The sequence below is a fragment of the Polypterus senegalus genome, chromosome 9 (assembly GCF_016835505.1).
Source record: "Polypterus senegalus isolate Bchr_013 chromosome 9, ASM1683550v1, whole genome shotgun sequence".
In the NCBI taxonomy this organism is placed as follows: Eukaryota; Metazoa; Chordata; class Cladistia; order Polypteriformes; family Polypteridae; genus Polypterus; species Polypterus senegalus.
Genome location: NC_053162.1, coordinates 57,824,347 through 57,842,101, shown reverse-complemented (window position 1 = coordinate 57,842,101; position 17,755 = coordinate 57,824,347). Strand labels below are relative to the sequence as shown.

The window sequence follows — 17,755 nt, the reverse complement described above, 5'->3', positions numbered from 1 at the left end:
TCAAACCACTTCCTCCTTAACACCAGCAAGACCAAGGAGCTGGTGGTAGATTTTAAGAGGCCCAGGCCCCTCATGGACCCTGTGATCATCAGAGGTGACTGTGTGCAGAGGGTGCAGACTTATAAATATCTGGGAGTGCAGCTGGATGACAAATTGGACTGGACTGCCAATACTGATGCTCTGTGTAAGAAAGGTCAGAGCCGACTATTCTTTCTTAGAAGGTTGGCGTCCTTCAACATCTGCAATAAGATGCTGCAGATGTTCTACCAGACAGTTGTGGCGAGTGCCCTCTTCTAAGCGGTGGTGTGCTAGGGTGGCAGCATAAAGATGAAAGACGCCTCACGCCTGGACAAACTTGTTAAGAAGGCAGGCTCTATTGTAGGAGTAAAGTTGGACAGTTTAACATCTGTGGCAGAGCAATGGGCATTAAGCAAACTCCTGTCAATCATGAAGAATCCATTGCATCAACTGAACAGTGTCATTTCCAGGCAGAGGAGTAGCTTCAGTGACAGACTTTTGTCACTGTCTTGCTCCACTGACAGACTGAGGAGATCGTTCCTCCCCCACACTATGCGACTCTTCAATTCCACCCGGGGGAGTAAATGCTAACATTACTCAAAGTTATTGTCCGCTTTTACGTGCATTTTTATTACTATTTAATTTAATATTGTTTTTGTATCAGTATACTGCTGCTGGATTATGTGAATTTCCCCTTGGGATTAATAAAGTATCTATCTATCTATCTATGGGGTGTTGTGTGTAGAATTCTGAGGAAAAAAATGAATTTAATCCATTTTGGAATAAGGCTGTAACATAAAATGTGGAAAAAGTGATGTGCTGTGAATACTTTCCGGATGCACTGTATAAGTAAAAAAGCTGGAATATTTCAAACATATTGTAATCTGTTCAGTTTACCAATTAAAGGTGTCATTTTGCTTCACTTTTCACTGCATCCATAATGGCTAACATGGTACAAAACCTTACTACATCTAATTAAGAAATTGATTACAGCAAAAATAATGAACCTCAAACAAAGTTTGAGAATGCTCAGATGGTTGGTGACTTGTGAGTGAGTTGTGAGTTGTGTCTCATTACTGTATGGATGGTAGTTAAGAAAAAACAATTTAAGGATTCTGAACTTTAAAAACAAGTAAATTAAAAACAGTATCTAGAATGAAAACCTGCAGCCACAGTGGCCCTCCAGTTGCAGAGTTTGACTCTCCTGGCCTAAGCAATTCCCAGACAGCTGAGAAATACAATGGTGGCATTTAAACCTCTTGTGTACAACGTATAATCTTGCTGCTCTTGTTCTAGAAGAACAGCACATCCACTGCAAGGTCCTTCCTATTGCTGAGCGTACCAAGTAATCTCAGCAATCAACAGGCTTGATTCCTGCATCAACACCACAGTGTTGTAAATATTGACTGTAAGCTTTGCTGTGTTGGAACGAAATAGGTTTCTCCAGTTTATTCCCATCCCTGTTCTAAATTAGAAGAAAACTTTGAGACTGTAAGCATAAATGGATTTTATTTGAAATCAGTTATGCACCAGATAACCTTTCACATCTATCAGGCCTTATAGTGATGCAAGTTAAAAATATGGCCATTACTTTTACCATGTTTTCCAAAGTGTATGTTCTTGAACAGTGGTAAGAGAAATTTCCTGTCCTTACAGCATGAGCATTCATTCTCAGCGAGCATTAATTACATATATCCTACACGTGCAGTGCCAGTCTCCTTTTTCCTTCCAGGAGCTACAAGCTCTGCATTTTCTCCATTTACATCTCTCTCTCTCTCTCTCTCTCTCTCTCTCTCTCAGCTCATTATTTTCAGACTATTGCAGCAACTCTTTACCATTATTTTGTGGTTCATATACAGTGGTGTGAAAAACTATTTGCCCCCTTCCTGATTTCTTATTCTTTTGCATGTTTGTCACACAAAATGTTTCTGATCATCAAACACATTTAACCATTAGTCAAATATAACACAAGTAAACACAAAATTCAGTTTTTAAATGATGGTTTTTATTATTTAGGGAGAAAAAAAAAATCCAAACCTACATGGCCCTGTGTGAAAAAGTAATTGTCCCCTGAACCTAATAACTGGTTGGGCCACCCTTAGCAGCAATAACTGCAATCAAGCGTTTGCGATAACTTGCAATGAGTCTTTTACAGCGCTCTGGAGGAATTTTGGCCCACTCATCTTTGCAGAATTGTTGTAATTCAGCTTTATTTGAGGGTTTTCTAGCATGAACCGCCTTTTTAAGGTCATGCCATAGCATCTCAATTGGATTCAGGTCAGGACTTTGACTAGGCCACTCAATAGTCTTCATTTTGTTTTTCTTCAGCCACTCAGAGGTGGATTTGCTGGTGTGTTTTGGGTCATTGTCCTGTTGCAGCACCCAAGATCGCTTCAGCTTGAGTTGACGAACAGATGGCCGGACATTCTCCTTCAGGATTTTTTGGTAGACAGTAGAATTCATGGTTCCATCTAGAACAGCAAGCCTTCCAGGTCCTGAAGCAGCAAAACAACCCCAGACCATCACGCTACCACCACCATATTTTACTGCTGGTATCATGTTCTTTTTCTGAAATGCTGTGTTCCTTTTACTCCAGATGTAACGGGACATTTGCCTTCCAAAAAGTTCAACTTTTGTCTCATCAGTCCACAAGGTATTTTCCCAAAAGTCTTGACAATCATTGAGATGTTTCTTAGCAAAATTGAGACGAGCCCTAATGTTCTTTTTGCTTAACAGTGGTTTGCGTCTTGGAAATCTGCCATGCAGGCCGTTTTTGCCCAGTCTCTTTCTTATGGTGGAGTCGTGAGCACTGACCTTAATTGAGGCAAGTGAGGCCTGCAGTTCTTTAGACGTTGTCCTGGGGTCTTTTGTGACCTCTCCGATGAGTCGTCTCTGCGCTCTTGGGGTAATTTTGGTCGGCTGGCCACTCCTGGGAAGGTTCACCACTGTTCCATGTTTTTGCCATTTGTGGATAATGGCTCTCACTGTGGTTCGCTGAAGTCCCAAAGCTTTAGAAATGGCTTTATAACCTTTACCAGACTGATAGATCTCAAGTACTTCTGTTCTCATTTGTTCCTGAATTTCTTTGGATCTTGGCATGATGTCTAGCTTTTGAGGTGCTTTTGGTCTACTTCTCTGTGTCAGGCAGCTCCTATTTAAGTGATTTCTTAAATGAAACCGGTGTGGCAGTAATCAGGCCTGGGGGTGGCTACGGAAATTGAACTCAGGTGTGATACACCACAGTTAGGTTATTTTTAACAAGGGGGCAATTACTTTTTCACACAGGGCCAATGTAGGTTTGGATTTTTTTTCTCCCTAAATAATAAAAACCATCATTTAAAAACTGCATTTTGTGTTTACTTGTGTTATATTTGACTAATGGTTAAATGTGTTTGATGATCAGAAACATTTTGTGTGACAAACATGCAAAAGAATAAGAAATCAGGAAGGGGGCAAATAGTTTTTCACACCACTGTAAGTGTCACTTTTCCTATTGTTCATATTATGGGTGTAAAGAACAGATAGTTTAAGTGCTGTTGGGGGTGCGGGGTGAAATGCCACACCCAAGGATGAGTAGTAGGAGTTTTGTAGTTTTAGTAATAAGAGCATCAGAACTTCTTTTAACAGTGGTAGAATAAAAAATATAATAGATCTTTGTGAAAATGGTTGGATAGCAACTATTTTATATGCACATCATCTCAGAATTTGAATGAATGCAATAAACAGATGAAACCTGCTATGTTTTGGCAAGTTTTAAGCCATTTGTTTTATATTTCGAGCAGTACCATTATGGCTGCAATAGTAAGATGCAAGTGAAGCACTATTTTAGAAATAAAATTACTAAACTTCATTTTCCTATAAAAGCAGGTATTTTGTGTCAATTGAAAGCATTTATGACCATGAAACAGCTTTTCTTATAAACTAATTTATATATAGTATCTTCAAGCATCTTATATTCTGTAAATGTAAAATTAACTGATACAGTATGTTGTGCATGTATGAATGTTAAGAGAATTCCATCTAGTAGATATTTCATATTGTGAGTCAAAGCAAAAATATTAAAATGTTTCAAATCGACAACATTTAGTTTTAAACATAAAAAGGGAACACGTGTGTGTTGAAGAAGGGAAGTGCAGGCCAAATTTGAACCTACATTAAACCATTCATCCATTTCCTGAAGCTCTTTAATCCAATTCAGTGTACACAACAATATTTTAAAGTCAAATAAAATTACATTTATAAATCCCAGACCGCTATTTATAACTATCAATCTCTCAAGTAATTCATAAATGCAGCAGTTTTTGTGATTTCAAGTTCATTGATTCAAATTTATCCAGTCTTACTGAGTTTTATGTAGTTGTCTTATACAGTACAGAAACTCAAAATCTTTATACTTTGTCCATTGCAGTATTAATGTTTCAAATGTGGTATGCACAGCATTTGTCTGAAGCTCAGATGCAAATGAAAGTCTTAGTCTATGTCAGATCTAAGTAGTCACCTGGCTTTCAGCAATTCTGAATATGTTGCAACCATATTTTTTGGTTCAGTGATTTTTGTTTCCCCCTTGTGATAAATAAAGTGCTCTCTGTCTATATATTAAATAATAGTTTAGTTTTTAGATTGAGCAATTAAAGTATTTACATATAGCAAAATTATAAAATATGTATTTTTAAAGGAGGGTTAATTGATCTCAGTAAACATAATATGGCCATTGGAGAAGGATAACCTATATCTTTAGCAAAGTAAATAAATAAACAAATATATTTTAGAAAGAAATATAAAAATGAAGGTCATATATAACATTCACTCATTTTCTAAACCAATTTATTCCAGTACACTGGAGACTATGCATATATTATGTGAAACACATGATCAAACTCTAAATCTTTTTGATTCTATTGAGATCTATGTTGAAATAAAACTTTAATAGTCTGTATTTCAAAACTTTTCAAAATCCATTATTTATGGGAAAAACTCACTATCCCATTTAATGATACTATTACTTTTTGTATCTTCTAATGCAGGGGTGTTGAACTCCAGTTCTGGAGGGCCACAGTGGCTGCAGTTTTTCATTCTTACCATCTTCTTAATTAGTGACCAGTTTTTGATGTTAATTAACTTCTTTAGCCTTAGCCTTAATTAGCTTGACTCAGGCCCTTAGTTGTTTTTTCCTTAATTAGCAGCCGGGCAGTAATGAAACATAAAACAAGCGGGACATGACCAGCTCACCTGTACCCATCAAACAAAATCTGAAAGTAAAGATGAAGGTCTCAGTAAGGTTACCAAAACATTTCAGGAGTTCTTAGAAAAAAAACAGAATATCAACAGTCTTGGAAATGTCTGCTGTGGCAAAAGAGAGAGCAGCAACAAACCATGGAATTGAATAACGGGTTTAATTAACACCAAGAATCATGGTTGGAGTTTGAAGCCCCAATTTAGCTGGTCATCTGTTGGCTCGTTTCAAGTCTCATTTCTGTTTGGCTGTCATTTAATGAAGAAAAGAATCAATTCAGAAGACTTAATCCTTAAAAAAAGGGGGCTATTAAAATAGAGGGAAAAGAAGTTAATTAGCAGTGAAAACTGGACACTGATTAGGAAAAGAGTTAGAAAGAAAACCTGCAGCCACTGTGGCCCTCCAGGCCTGGAGTTTGACACCCGTGTTCTAATGGGTTAGAGGAGATCTTGGTTTTCAAAGTGGCAATTTCTTTTATGAACTAAACAATTTTTGTTTTTTAAAAATAGGTTACCCTTGGTGCTTTTGGTCATAAGGAGGAGGTAATTTCTAATCCTTTGTCTCCTGGAGTTATTAAGGACATAGTTTACAGCACGTGCTGCCCGTATGATGAGCGAGAAGCTGTCCTTCAACAAGAGCTTGTAATTCATATTGGCTGGATAATCTCCAACACTCCAGAACTCTTTAGTGGCATGCTAAAGATTCGTATTGGGTACGGTCTTGATTCTAAATGTACTATTTCGTTTGTTTAATCATTATTAGAATTTTGATGAGGTTAAGATTTCTAAAATCTGTTTTTTTCACACCTCAGTGTAAACACTTATACTTTGAGATATGTGTATTTATACAGTTTTTATCTGAACAGTGTTTAATTAAAAAGAGTAATGAAATGTCTTATATTTTTGAAACCTTGCATTTTTTTTTTTGGTCATGGAGTTGTTTTAGTGGATAAATAGGGTGGTCCATAGGTCAACGCAAAATCATATCTCCTTACAAGTCTTTATTTGTATATTAGGCATTGCTTGCTTTCCTGTGAAATTTCAGGCCTGATTGTATAACATTTAGAGGTTTCTCCATTCTGAAGATTTTATTTGTATAATTATTACATATGTACTCTTATGTTTGGTTCTTAACTGGCCAAGTGATTAGTAAACAATAAAAGAAAAAAATTAAACAGAGGACATTCTAGTACTAAGGTAGAGTTTCCAGAATATTTTAGTAGTGAATTGAAGTTTCCAGAGCTGTTAGTATTAAGTAGGAGTTTCTATTTGATTCCTACACAGAAAATGTTTAGAAGTCTCTTGTATTGACTGTTGCCAATATAAAGTGTCAAAAACTTCACAACTGATAGATAAGTCATTACATGTTAAAGTAGTAGTAGTTAACAGTGTTTTTTTTTTAATATAGAAGTTATCAACTAATTAGATCTACTTTTATGATTGGACCTGGAAAATTGTTTTCTTGGAAAGCCAATCACAGAAAGACAACCACATGGACTTTGCTGCTACTAGTCCAGGCATTTATGCATTCAAAATATTCCTTTTTAAGGCTCATTTAAGGATGACTGTGTGTGAATTTAAGATTATCACAGATTTTTCTCTTGTTTGTAAGTCAACATTCAGAATCAAACAACATTCATAATCCAGGCTGCTCTCAATGACATTGAATTTGTATAAATTCTTACACCTTATCCAAACCAGAGTGTTGCTGGTAATGCGTATGCAGCATTTTTAAGGCACCTCTAGCTTTTGTTTGAACCCTTGACAGTCTTAGCCCTTTTTAAAAAAGACAAAGAAAAGTAATATTAAAAAAAATACCGATTTAACTGATAATTGATTTACTTCTTAGCCTTTACATTTACAGATTTCCTTATTGGAAACTGATACCCATTATAAGATATTCTAATAACATTCTTAGCAAATATCATAGTTTTAAAACCTGAAAGAATTATGTACATTTTTTTAAGAATATAACTGTCTTAATGAAGAATTTGCCGCGTATTATGGCTCAGTTAATTTCAAAACCATTTCTTTCCTTAAAAATACTTTTAAACATGTACAGTACTGTACAGTCTACCTTCTAATACATATATGAAGCTGGATTCCTCTTGGTACTTTTTTTCAATTTCTGACATGTTTATATGTACAGTATATGTAGAGAACAGAACAAAATTTCAGCGTGGGAATTGTTATCCAGTAAAAGTAGACCATCATCTGTTTACTTTTACAAGACACTGCATACTGTTAAAGGTGTCCTTCACCAAAATGTTTCACTGATAATTCAATAACAGTTAAAACAAATCATTATCCATCAGCAAAATAAGTATTTCTTCAAACACAAATCAAAGTATAAAAATGAAAAATATTTTTAAGATTGCTACTTTGCATTTTAAATTTGCCAAAGATATGTTATTTTGGTATTCTTATGACTGATGAAAACCATTCTTTAGTGACCTTCGGTGTCCAGAATAGTTTTCCCATAACTGGTTTTGTGTGATACTGTTGCAGATGGATCATCCATGCAATGAAACATGAACTAAAAATTAGAGCAGGAGAAATGCCAGCCAAAGACCTGTACCAGCTGTCACCCAGTGAAGTAAAGCAGCTTCTCCTAGATGTTCTACAGCCACAGCAGGCAGGAAGGTATTTCCAAATAGCTGTTTCGAACATTACAATAAATGAAGAACTTGTTTTGGGGGTTGGGAGGGAATCAAGGTGTCTGTATAATCTGCATCTTGCCAAGGGAAAGTAATATTTGTGATGTTGCATTTATTTAAATCACCTAACTGATGTGGAGTATGGTCATCATGTGAAATTTTTTTAAATTTTCCCCATGTTCTATTATAATAATTATTCTGGTTATGTTTAATCATCTGTAAAGTAACACAGACTTTTGTTCTACAAGTTTTCTGTGATAATTTGTAATGGCTGTTTTTAGGGAAACAAAAATATAGATATATAAAAATATATTTTTTTTAGGTCCTGGTTAAATAAACGCCAAATAGATGGATCTCTCAACAGAACTCCCTTAGGTTTTTATGACAGAATTTGGCAAATTTTAGAGAGGACTCCAGATGGCATCATGGTAGCTGGCACTCATCTCCCACAGGTGACATGTTGAACTGTTAAGGCTGTTATTTATTGTTTGTTGGTTATGAACCATACTGTATTTAGTACTTTTAAGTATAGATTTATAAAAATTTTAAATATGAAATATTTCTTGGCAGATATCTTTAGGATTTCTATCACCACTAATTTGAATGTGCACTTTTGCAAAACAAAATAAATAATAATAATAATGATGATTATGCAGTCACTAGTTAATTCAGATACAGCAGTAGTAGTAGGAGGAGGAGGAGGAGTATCCAGTAATGAGCATTTATTTTTTCGGTCTAGAGGTAAGCTATATTTTTATATAAAATTGAGTGTTTTCTTCTTTTTATATAATATAAATGTTTTATTATGTCATACATTGCCATAGCTTTGCAAGAATCTTTTATTGTGATTTTCTGCTTACAGCTGAACTCCAATAACAGTTGAGCTTCACACACAATAGCCACCAGTCTTATCTGTTTTTTCTTACTGTGACTTTTGCAGTCTATTTCTAGCCTAATTCCAGGTTCCAGTGCCACATTTCTCTGTTTAGTGTCACTTTTGAAGAGTTACAGTTCCCTTCTTTTAAAAGCTGCCTATCTGTAAGATTGTGCCTTTCTTTTTGGCATGACACAGTGGGAAAGTGGGACTTTCTATAAGCTATAGCACTTTAAGACAAACACTCCTTATTATTTTCTAGACAGCAATTCTTCTCACTAAGGTGACATTCTAAAGATATAATAAAAGGTAAACTTGCCCAACCAGATGTCTTAAACAGCCAATCATTGTTCACTACAAACAAGGCATACATTTCTCTTAAATTCACTAACCAGAGCAGGGCTTTTACTTTTTTCCTAGCAGTAACCAAGAATTTCCAGATCTTGCTGTACCTAATTTTTGTATTTCAGGGTGTCTGGGTTCAGATTTTGTGTTTTTTGTTTATGAGTAGTTCTGTAGTTTTTATGTTGCTATACTGTATGCCTGCTCTCTCCAAAGGTAAATATCAAAATTAAGTGAAAAGGCTTACCTTTAAAACTATACATTTACAGCTCTTCTGTATTTGTAGGCTCAACATTACAGTATACTCTGTTGCCCCAATACTCATGCTAACCTGATATTGGGGAATGCAACTAATAAAATTTACTGATCTTAAATCAGGGGTTCCTGAGTTCAAACTTAGAGGTCCCCAGTGGCTACAGGGTTTTATTCCAGGCCATCCCAAATTCTGAATTAGTAGTTTATCCTTGGCAATAAAGGTTCTTCTTTTGTGATTTTATGGTTTGTTACTGTTTTCATTTTCTCACTAAAGGTTGTTTTAGTATTGTAAAATTTTAATTTCCAAATATATCATCCATTATTTTCAGTTTTTTTTTTCATTTTCCTTTCTTTCCAAATATTTTATGAAAAGTACCATACTTCATGGCAAACACACACAATTGTAAAGGGGACCATGTTGTAAGGTTCCTTTGTCATTTGCATCTCATTCTTAATTTGCAGCAATTAAAAACAGACAGTGTAACTGTTTAGGAATTAAAGAAGCAAGTAAAGTTTGGGACACAGGCCGTAAGGATGAAAAAATTGTTGCCTATGTCAAAATAGGTTAGGTTATCCCATTATGTTAGGCAGGCAACAGAGTAGCTTTTGGGGCTGTTTGAACCTCATCTAAGTCTACATCCATACTGCTACTGTTTTATTTAAAAACTATATTTTTAAACTAATATGATCTCTGTCCACATTCACATTTTCACATTGTTTAGAAAAGCATCTGCACTCACACTAAAATAACCAAATGCACACATAACATAGCAATATACCACCAACTACGGAACTTATCATAAAACTGTAGAGACCAGTAAATTACCTGTCTTTTGCACATGTATGCAGAATTCAGACTATTCTAAAAGCATACAGACATACAATACAACAAGCAATATTGAAGGCAAATCTGCCATGTCTGCTATGTTGAATTATGGTTTTCTTCTATGAAATATAACCGGTCAGTGAATGAAACATTGGCGTGAACAGGAGAAATATTGGAATTGTCAGATAAAAAGCACAAAACAGTCAACACAATTAAAGTCTGCAGTTTCTAAACCTCCTTTCACCCATCTTCACTACAGCACCAAACGCGTTGTTTTCAGAACTATATGGCCAAGATTGTGTGGAAGAAAGACAAAAACAGGAACTAATATCTGCATTTTCTTAATGAAAATGTAGTAGTGTAGATGTAGCATAATACAGTCATATGAAAAAGTTTGGGATCCCCTCTCAGCCTGCATAATAATTTACTCTACTTTCAACAAAAAAGATAACAGTTGTATGTCTTTCATTTCCTAGGAACATCTGAGTACTGGGGTGTTTTCCGAACAAAGATTTTTAGTGAAGCATTATTTAGTTGTATGAAATTAAATCAAATGTGAAAAATTGGCTATGCACAAATATGGGTCCCCTTGTCATTTTGCTGATTTGAATGCATGTAACTGCTCAATACTGATTACTTGCAACACCAAATTGGTTGGATTAGCTCGTTAAACCTTGAACTTCATAGACAGGTGTGTCCAATCATGAGAAAAGGTATTTAAGGTGGTCAATTGCAAGCTGTGCTTCCCTTTGACTCTCCTCTGAAGAGTGACAGCATGAGATCCTCAAAGCAACTTTCAAAATATCTGAAAACAAAAATTGTTCAGTATCATGGTTTAGGGGAAGGCTACAAAAAGCTATCTCAGAGGTTTAAACTCTCAGTTTCAGCTGTAAGGAATGTGATCAGGAAATGGAAAGCCACAGGCACAGTTGCTGTTAAACCCAGGTCTGGCAGGCCAAGAAAAATACAGGAGCGACATATGTGCAGGATTGTGAGAATGGTTACAGACAACCCACAGATCACCTCCAAAGACCTGCAAGAACATCTTGCTGCAGATGGTGTATCTGTACATTGTTCTACAATTCAGCGCAATTTGCACAAAGAACATCTGTATGGCAGTGTGATGAGAAAGAAGCTGTTTCTGCACTTATGCCACAAACAGAGTCGCTTGTTGTATGCAAATGCTCCTTTAGACAAGACGGATTCATTTTGGAACAAAGTGCTTTGGACTGATGAAAAAAAATTGAGTTATTTGGTCGTAACAAAAAGCGCTTTGCATGGCGGAAGAAGAACACCGCATTCCAAGAAAAACACCTGCTACCAACTGTCAAACTTGGTGGAGGTTCCATCATGCAGTGTGGCTAGTTCAGGGACTGGGGCCTTGTTAAATTCAAGGGTCGGATGAATTCAACCCAATGTCAACAAATTCTTCAGGATAATGTTCAAGCATCAGTAACAAAGTTGAAGTTATTCAGGGGTTGGATATTCCAACAAGACAATGACCCAAAACACAGTTCAAAATCTACAAAGGCATTCATGCAGAGGGAGAAGTACAATGTTCTGGAATGGCCGTCACAGTCCCTGGACTTGAATATCTTCGAAAATCTATGGGATGATTTGAAGCAGGTTGTCCATGCTCGGCAGCCATCAAATTTAACTGAACTGGAGAGATTTTGTATGGTAGAATGGTCAAAAATACCTCCATCCAGAATCCAGACACTCATCAAAGGCTATAGGAGGCGTCTAGAGGCTGTTATATTTGCAAAAGGAGGCTCAACTAAGTATTGATATAATATCTCTGCTGGGATATGTGATGCACTTGGGCACTTCATCAGTGATGTTACTTGCAGTCACCAGATGTTTTGTGTCTTTCAAACATTAGACACTGTTATGCCCGTGTCCCATCCAGGAGTGATCAACTCCCCCAGCTTGTGTCCACGGCTCACTCCTCTTAATCCATAGCCTCTTTGACACCTTCTCTGCTTGCTCTGTGGTGTTCCTAATGGTTTTCTTCTGCACACCTGGGATGCCTGGGAGACTGTAGGCCTTGCACAATGTAAATTAGCTTTAACCATTAAGTGTGCCTTTGATCTCTGCTACTGTCACAGGACAGGATGACGTATCCTGTGTAAATGGTCTGATACTTGCTGTTTTGGCTTAATGCCTTTTTTGCTTTGCCTGAAATAAAAGTGTAAAAAAGCAACACATTTTTGTGAGATTCAGCCATTTTGAAAGGAGACCAGCTGTGCAGTCAAGCAATCTGAAAGCATATCCTTGCCTCATGAAAATAATGCTTCCAGTTTACTTTTGTTGTCAAAAACATACCTCCGAAATGTGAAAGCATGTTCTCTTAAATCAAAACCTTTGCAGCTTGAAAGTGGATATATTTGGTATGCCTATCTTTGCCATAACAGGTGCAAGGTGGCCCATTCCACACTCACATGGAGCCAATTTAGAATTACCTCTTAACCAAACCCTCACTACCTTTGGCATGTTGGAAGAAACAAGACTGCACATAGAATAATCTTCACAGACAAAAGGAGAATAGGTGAATTCCACAAAACGGCATGTATGTTTTGTTAAAATTACAATACAGTTAGTTTTTTTTTTTAATCGTCTACAAGAAAAAGATTAAAAATATATAAGTATATAAAATATGAGTTGTTGAAAATGTTCATTTTTTTATTGTCTATAAGCAAAAGATTAAAAATATTCAGTGTGACAGTAATACATAAAAATATGTTATTGAAAATGTGTTAATAATACAGTAACTATTTAAACTTTGTGTATATCTTTTTATGCTAGACAGCCTGCCTTTGTTTTTGTTTTGTTCTTTGAATAATTGTCAAGCAACATTTTTACCTTTCTCACCAGTCTGCAAAAAGAAGTCAATTTTTATGTGAAAAGTTAATAAAATACTAACTTGGTTGCTGGAGGCTCAAATGAAAATACTACTATTAGAAAATTAAAAGGACACATGCTTACAGATTATGGGTGAAATAATTTATTCTAAAGTCTTGACAATTACTGCAGTATTTTTAAAGCAGGTAAAATTACTTTTCCCATAAATTGCAACATTTTTTATTCCATTGTGTACTGCTATGTGACAATTTAGTTTAACAAAAACGCTTTTAATAATGTTTTATTTAAGGTATTCCAATTTTAAAGACTGGAGCTTTAATCTGTAGTTTGCCTAAATGTCATTTTATGGTAATGACGTTTAGTTTGCTTGACTAGTGGACTGTTGGTAGTAATTTACTTCTACTGATTGGTAAATCCAATATGTTAAAGAGAGTGCTATTAAAACAAAGGCTGCTATTAAATTTTCAGTCTCCTTTTCAAGGAAGGCCAAGTAGTTTCAGATGGCAGACTGAAAATAAAAAATAACAAGCATGTTTAATTTAAATTATAATAATAATTACTACTGATATTATTAATTAATGTTGGTGTGTTTGTTCTATTGTATTGATACTTAAGGTTCATCCCTTTGGGTGTTGCTTAAATTTAATGTATAACATTTTCAAAGGTTACATAATATCATGTACCTTATGTATTCTGACAAAAGGGCAAATAAATCATAATTTCATTTTTCTATATTGTATATCTTTACAAAGAAATTTGTTTTTGGCCCTTCAGATTATTTTATTAGCTAAAAAATGTCTTAGGAAAGACAAACATTTTGTAAATTTACAGTGCCCTGAAAAAGTATTGAGACCTGCCCCATCACTGTTTTTTTTTTCTTTATCATTAACAATGGTTACATTGGGGTTTTCATCCATTTGACTAGGAAAATTCTAAACCATTAAAAAATAACATTTTTCTAGTAATGTGTATATATTAATGAACTAGCTGTCTCCCTGCGGCTCCACCCTCATAATAGTGAAACAGGACAGTGAGGAGGGCCCTGCCCAGCTCCTTACACCTCGGCCTCAGATTAGCACAAATATATTGCTCCTGCAAGTGAACTACAATACATAGCGCAATGAGAGAAGTCCCTCAATCAACCGGAATGTTCATGCAAATTATAGAAAAAAAACGGGTCTAAATCTGTTAAGTAGTTCTCTAGTGAAAAATGGACAGACGTACACACATAGAGACGTTGGATTTTATATATACAGTAGACCCCCACAAAGTTGCGGTTCAGAGTTCGCAGACTCAGTCGTTCGCTGATTTTTCCTTAGAACCTAACTATTAATTGTTAGCGGAAAGCGCAACTATCCTCCACAATTTTGTATGTTTTTTTTCGTGGCAATACTGTGCTGTAGAGAGAGCAAGAAGCAACCACTGAGGGAAACGCGGTTTGGGATGGTGAAAGTAGCCAATCCAAGAAAGTTACTCATTTCTCCTTGCTGCTGATTGATTGCTGCCCAGTGACGCGTCTCCAGGTGAGTGGGTTTACCACCACTGAGGGAAACATGGTTTGGGATGGTGAAAGTAGCCAATCCGAGAGCGTTATTCATTTCTGCTTGCTGCTGATTGATTGCTGCCCTTTGACGCAACTTCAGCTGAGTGTCCTCATGTTTTCCATTTTGTTATTGTATTCATTTTGTTATTCTTAAACGCACAAGATATTGCCAAATCGCCCTACACCTTGTAAGGCTTCTGGTGCTGAGCCTAAGCGCCAGAAGAAGTTTAAAACACTCCAGGAGAAGGTTGAACTACTGGATTTGCTCCAGGAACTAAAAAGTTATGCTGTAGTAACATGCCACTATGGCATTAATGAAAGCACTGCACGCTACATAAAGAAGAACGAAGCAGCGATCTGGAATATCGTATCTGTAAGTTTCCGTGATAGTGCCAAAAAGGTAACGACCGTAAGGAATAAAAATATCATCAGGATGGACTCTGCCTTGGCATTGTGGATCGCTGACTGCAGGAAGAAGAACATCCCCTTGGATAGTAACATCATCCGTGAGAAAGCACGGAAATTGTACCAGCAGTTCGCTACAGGAGATAATGTAGCAACTTCCCATTACAATGTTCCTGAAACCTATAAAGAAAAGCCAGCATGAAACCCAACCAGAAGAAGACCCGTCCAAAGATACAACTCCGCATGAAGCGCCAATTATTTTTTTTAAACTGAGCTGGTATTTCCTGATGTCTGCATGTTGACATTTGTTGAATAAATAATTACTGAGTGCAATCTGTTATGTGTTGTTTGTTACTTGAGACTAGATGTATGTACATTTAGGACTTTTTGAGATCTGGATGACTGTTGCTTATGTCCTGCTATGTAAAAACGTAGACTTAAGATTGTTTTCAGATATATTGAATTCGTAGATAGGCATGTCATTAACATTAGCCCATTTTTTTTCAAGTAAAAATGAGAAAGGTACTATATAAATAAAAGCTGTTATTATTTTTATTAAAACAGTGCGAATTTGGGGGAATAAAGTTAAAAGAAAATAGCTTTATTTTAAATTAAACCACAGCAGTACATATTTTAGCTCAAATATTTAAAAATTGTTTATAATCTAGTTTTATCCATTAAGACAAGGTTTAAATCTAACTGTATATAATTATTATTAATGATATTATAATTGTTTGTAAATATTATTTATTAGTATTAATTTAAATGATTATTTTTATAATGTGTTATTTTTTGTACAAGCAGTTAACTTGTTTACTTTATCTGATATGAGTTAATTTATGAACACATTATTTGCATATATATTTTGTTTTGCTTGCATTCAAAATATAATTTATTAATCTGCTTTTAACATGCTATTTACTTTTTATTTTCTTTTTTTCTTTCCAGCAACCTACTCTGTCAGATATGACAATGTATGAGATGAACTTTTCTCTGCTGGTTGAAGATATGCTAAAGAACATCATCCAGCCAGAATACAGACAGATTATTGTTGAGGTATGGCAACACTTTACATATTGTACTGAACCTTGAAGGCCTTGTTAAATTAAGTTCACTCCAATTTAGAACTGCAGAAATCTTGGTGGGCGATCTGTTTATCAATATGTCGTCATTTTTGCTCAAGCCTGTTTTAAATTCCACGTGGTGCATTTTTTCATATGTAGTGGTGGGAGGGGCAAAACTTACTGTAATTTTTGAAAAAGAATAAAATTTTACAATTTACAGCAATTCTATTTTAGTCACCATCGGAATACCCAGATTTAGACGTAATACACTTACCTCAGCACCTTCTACTCTCAGAAATATTTTCTGTACTCATCCTTTTTTCTTACCTTGTCTTGGGTCTCGTACAATTTTTGTTTTTTTTAACTGCATTTCTTCCACAGTGGCAAATTTCCTTATGTTTCAATTATAATTTTAGAAACAAAAAGAAGTTCCAGGGAGCGAGATCTGGCATATTCAGGGAATGCAAAGCAACAACCACTTTTTTTTTTTTTTTTTTGCTCAAAGACTCTTTGACTAAAAATTAAATCTCTGCAGATGAGCTGTCATGATAGTTTTGCATGTGCCATTGCACTGGATGATTCTTTTGTGATGCTTTCCCACAGACGCTTCAGCAATTCCTTGTAATGTTGCTGGTTAACAGTCTTATCACAGGGAAACCCTTTGTTAATAAGTTTATCAATCTACAAAAAAGTCATTGTTGTTTTGATGTTTGATATGACCTGACGTGCCAAAGTCACACATACAATTGTTGAGTAAATGTCAGAAATAAACACTTGATCAACTTAGCACAATTATTCAACTGATTAATAAGACTATAGCCACACTATACCTTGTGGTATAGGTTATAACCACACCCTACTCGTGAGCTATTGATTGATTCTGGGAATGTTTGGTTTCCCCCTCATATACAAATATTTTGAATTCTGACCTGATGCTGTAGCAGACTCTTTATGAAACTAAATTCTAAACTAATTATGACAATGGATCCATGGATCTGGAAACAAACATTGCATTTACCTGTAGCATACTAGGGCACAGTTGGTTTTGAATGTAGCATCATGTCATATATATATATATATATATATATATATATATATATATATATATATATATATATATATATATATATATACCAATAAAAGGCAAAGCCCTCACTCATTCATCATTAATTCTCCAACTTCCTGTGTAGGTAGAAGGCTGAAATTTGGCAGGCTTATTCCTTACAGCTTACTTACAAAAGTTAAGCAGGTTTAATTTCGAAATTCTACACGTAACGGTCGACATCCACCATGTTGAACTTTCTTATTTATGGCCCCATCTTCACGAAATTTGGTAGGCGGCTTCCCTGCACTAACCTAAACTGATGTACATACTTATTCCGATGGTATGATGCCACTGTCAGCCACCATATTGAAATTTCCAACGTCACTTATTCTCCAACTTCTCGTGTAGGTAGAAGGCTGACCCCATCTTCACAAAATTTGGTAGGTGGCTTCCCTGCGCTAACCAAAACCGATGTACGTACTTATTTCGGTGGTATGACGCCACTGTCGGCCGCCATATAGAATTTTCCAACGTCACTAATTCTCCAACTTCCCGTGTAGGTAGAAGGCTGAAATTTGGCAGGCTCATTCCTTACAGGTTACTTACAAAAGTTAAGCAGGTTTCATTTCGAA

General features: G+C 35.7%; 1 protein-coding gene across 3 annotated transcripts in view; it reads left to right on the top strand.

Annotated features, from left to right (window-relative positions):
• Positions 1-17,755, top strand: part of phkb (phosphorylase kinase, beta) — a 167,795-nt gene that overhangs the window by 120,308 nt on the left and 29,732 nt on the right. For all 3 annotated transcript variants that reach the window (XM_039763121.1, XM_039763120.1, XM_039763122.1), the window contains 4 exons: positions 5,761-5,963; positions 7,759-7,893; positions 8,230-8,359; positions 15,963-16,070. In XM_039763121.1, the coding sequence (XP_039619055.1) occupies positions 5,761-5,963; positions 7,759-7,893; positions 8,230-8,359; positions 15,963-16,070 (576 nt within the window). The remainder of the gene's footprint in view (positions 1-5,760; positions 5,964-7,758; positions 7,894-8,229; positions 8,360-15,962; positions 16,071-17,755) is intronic.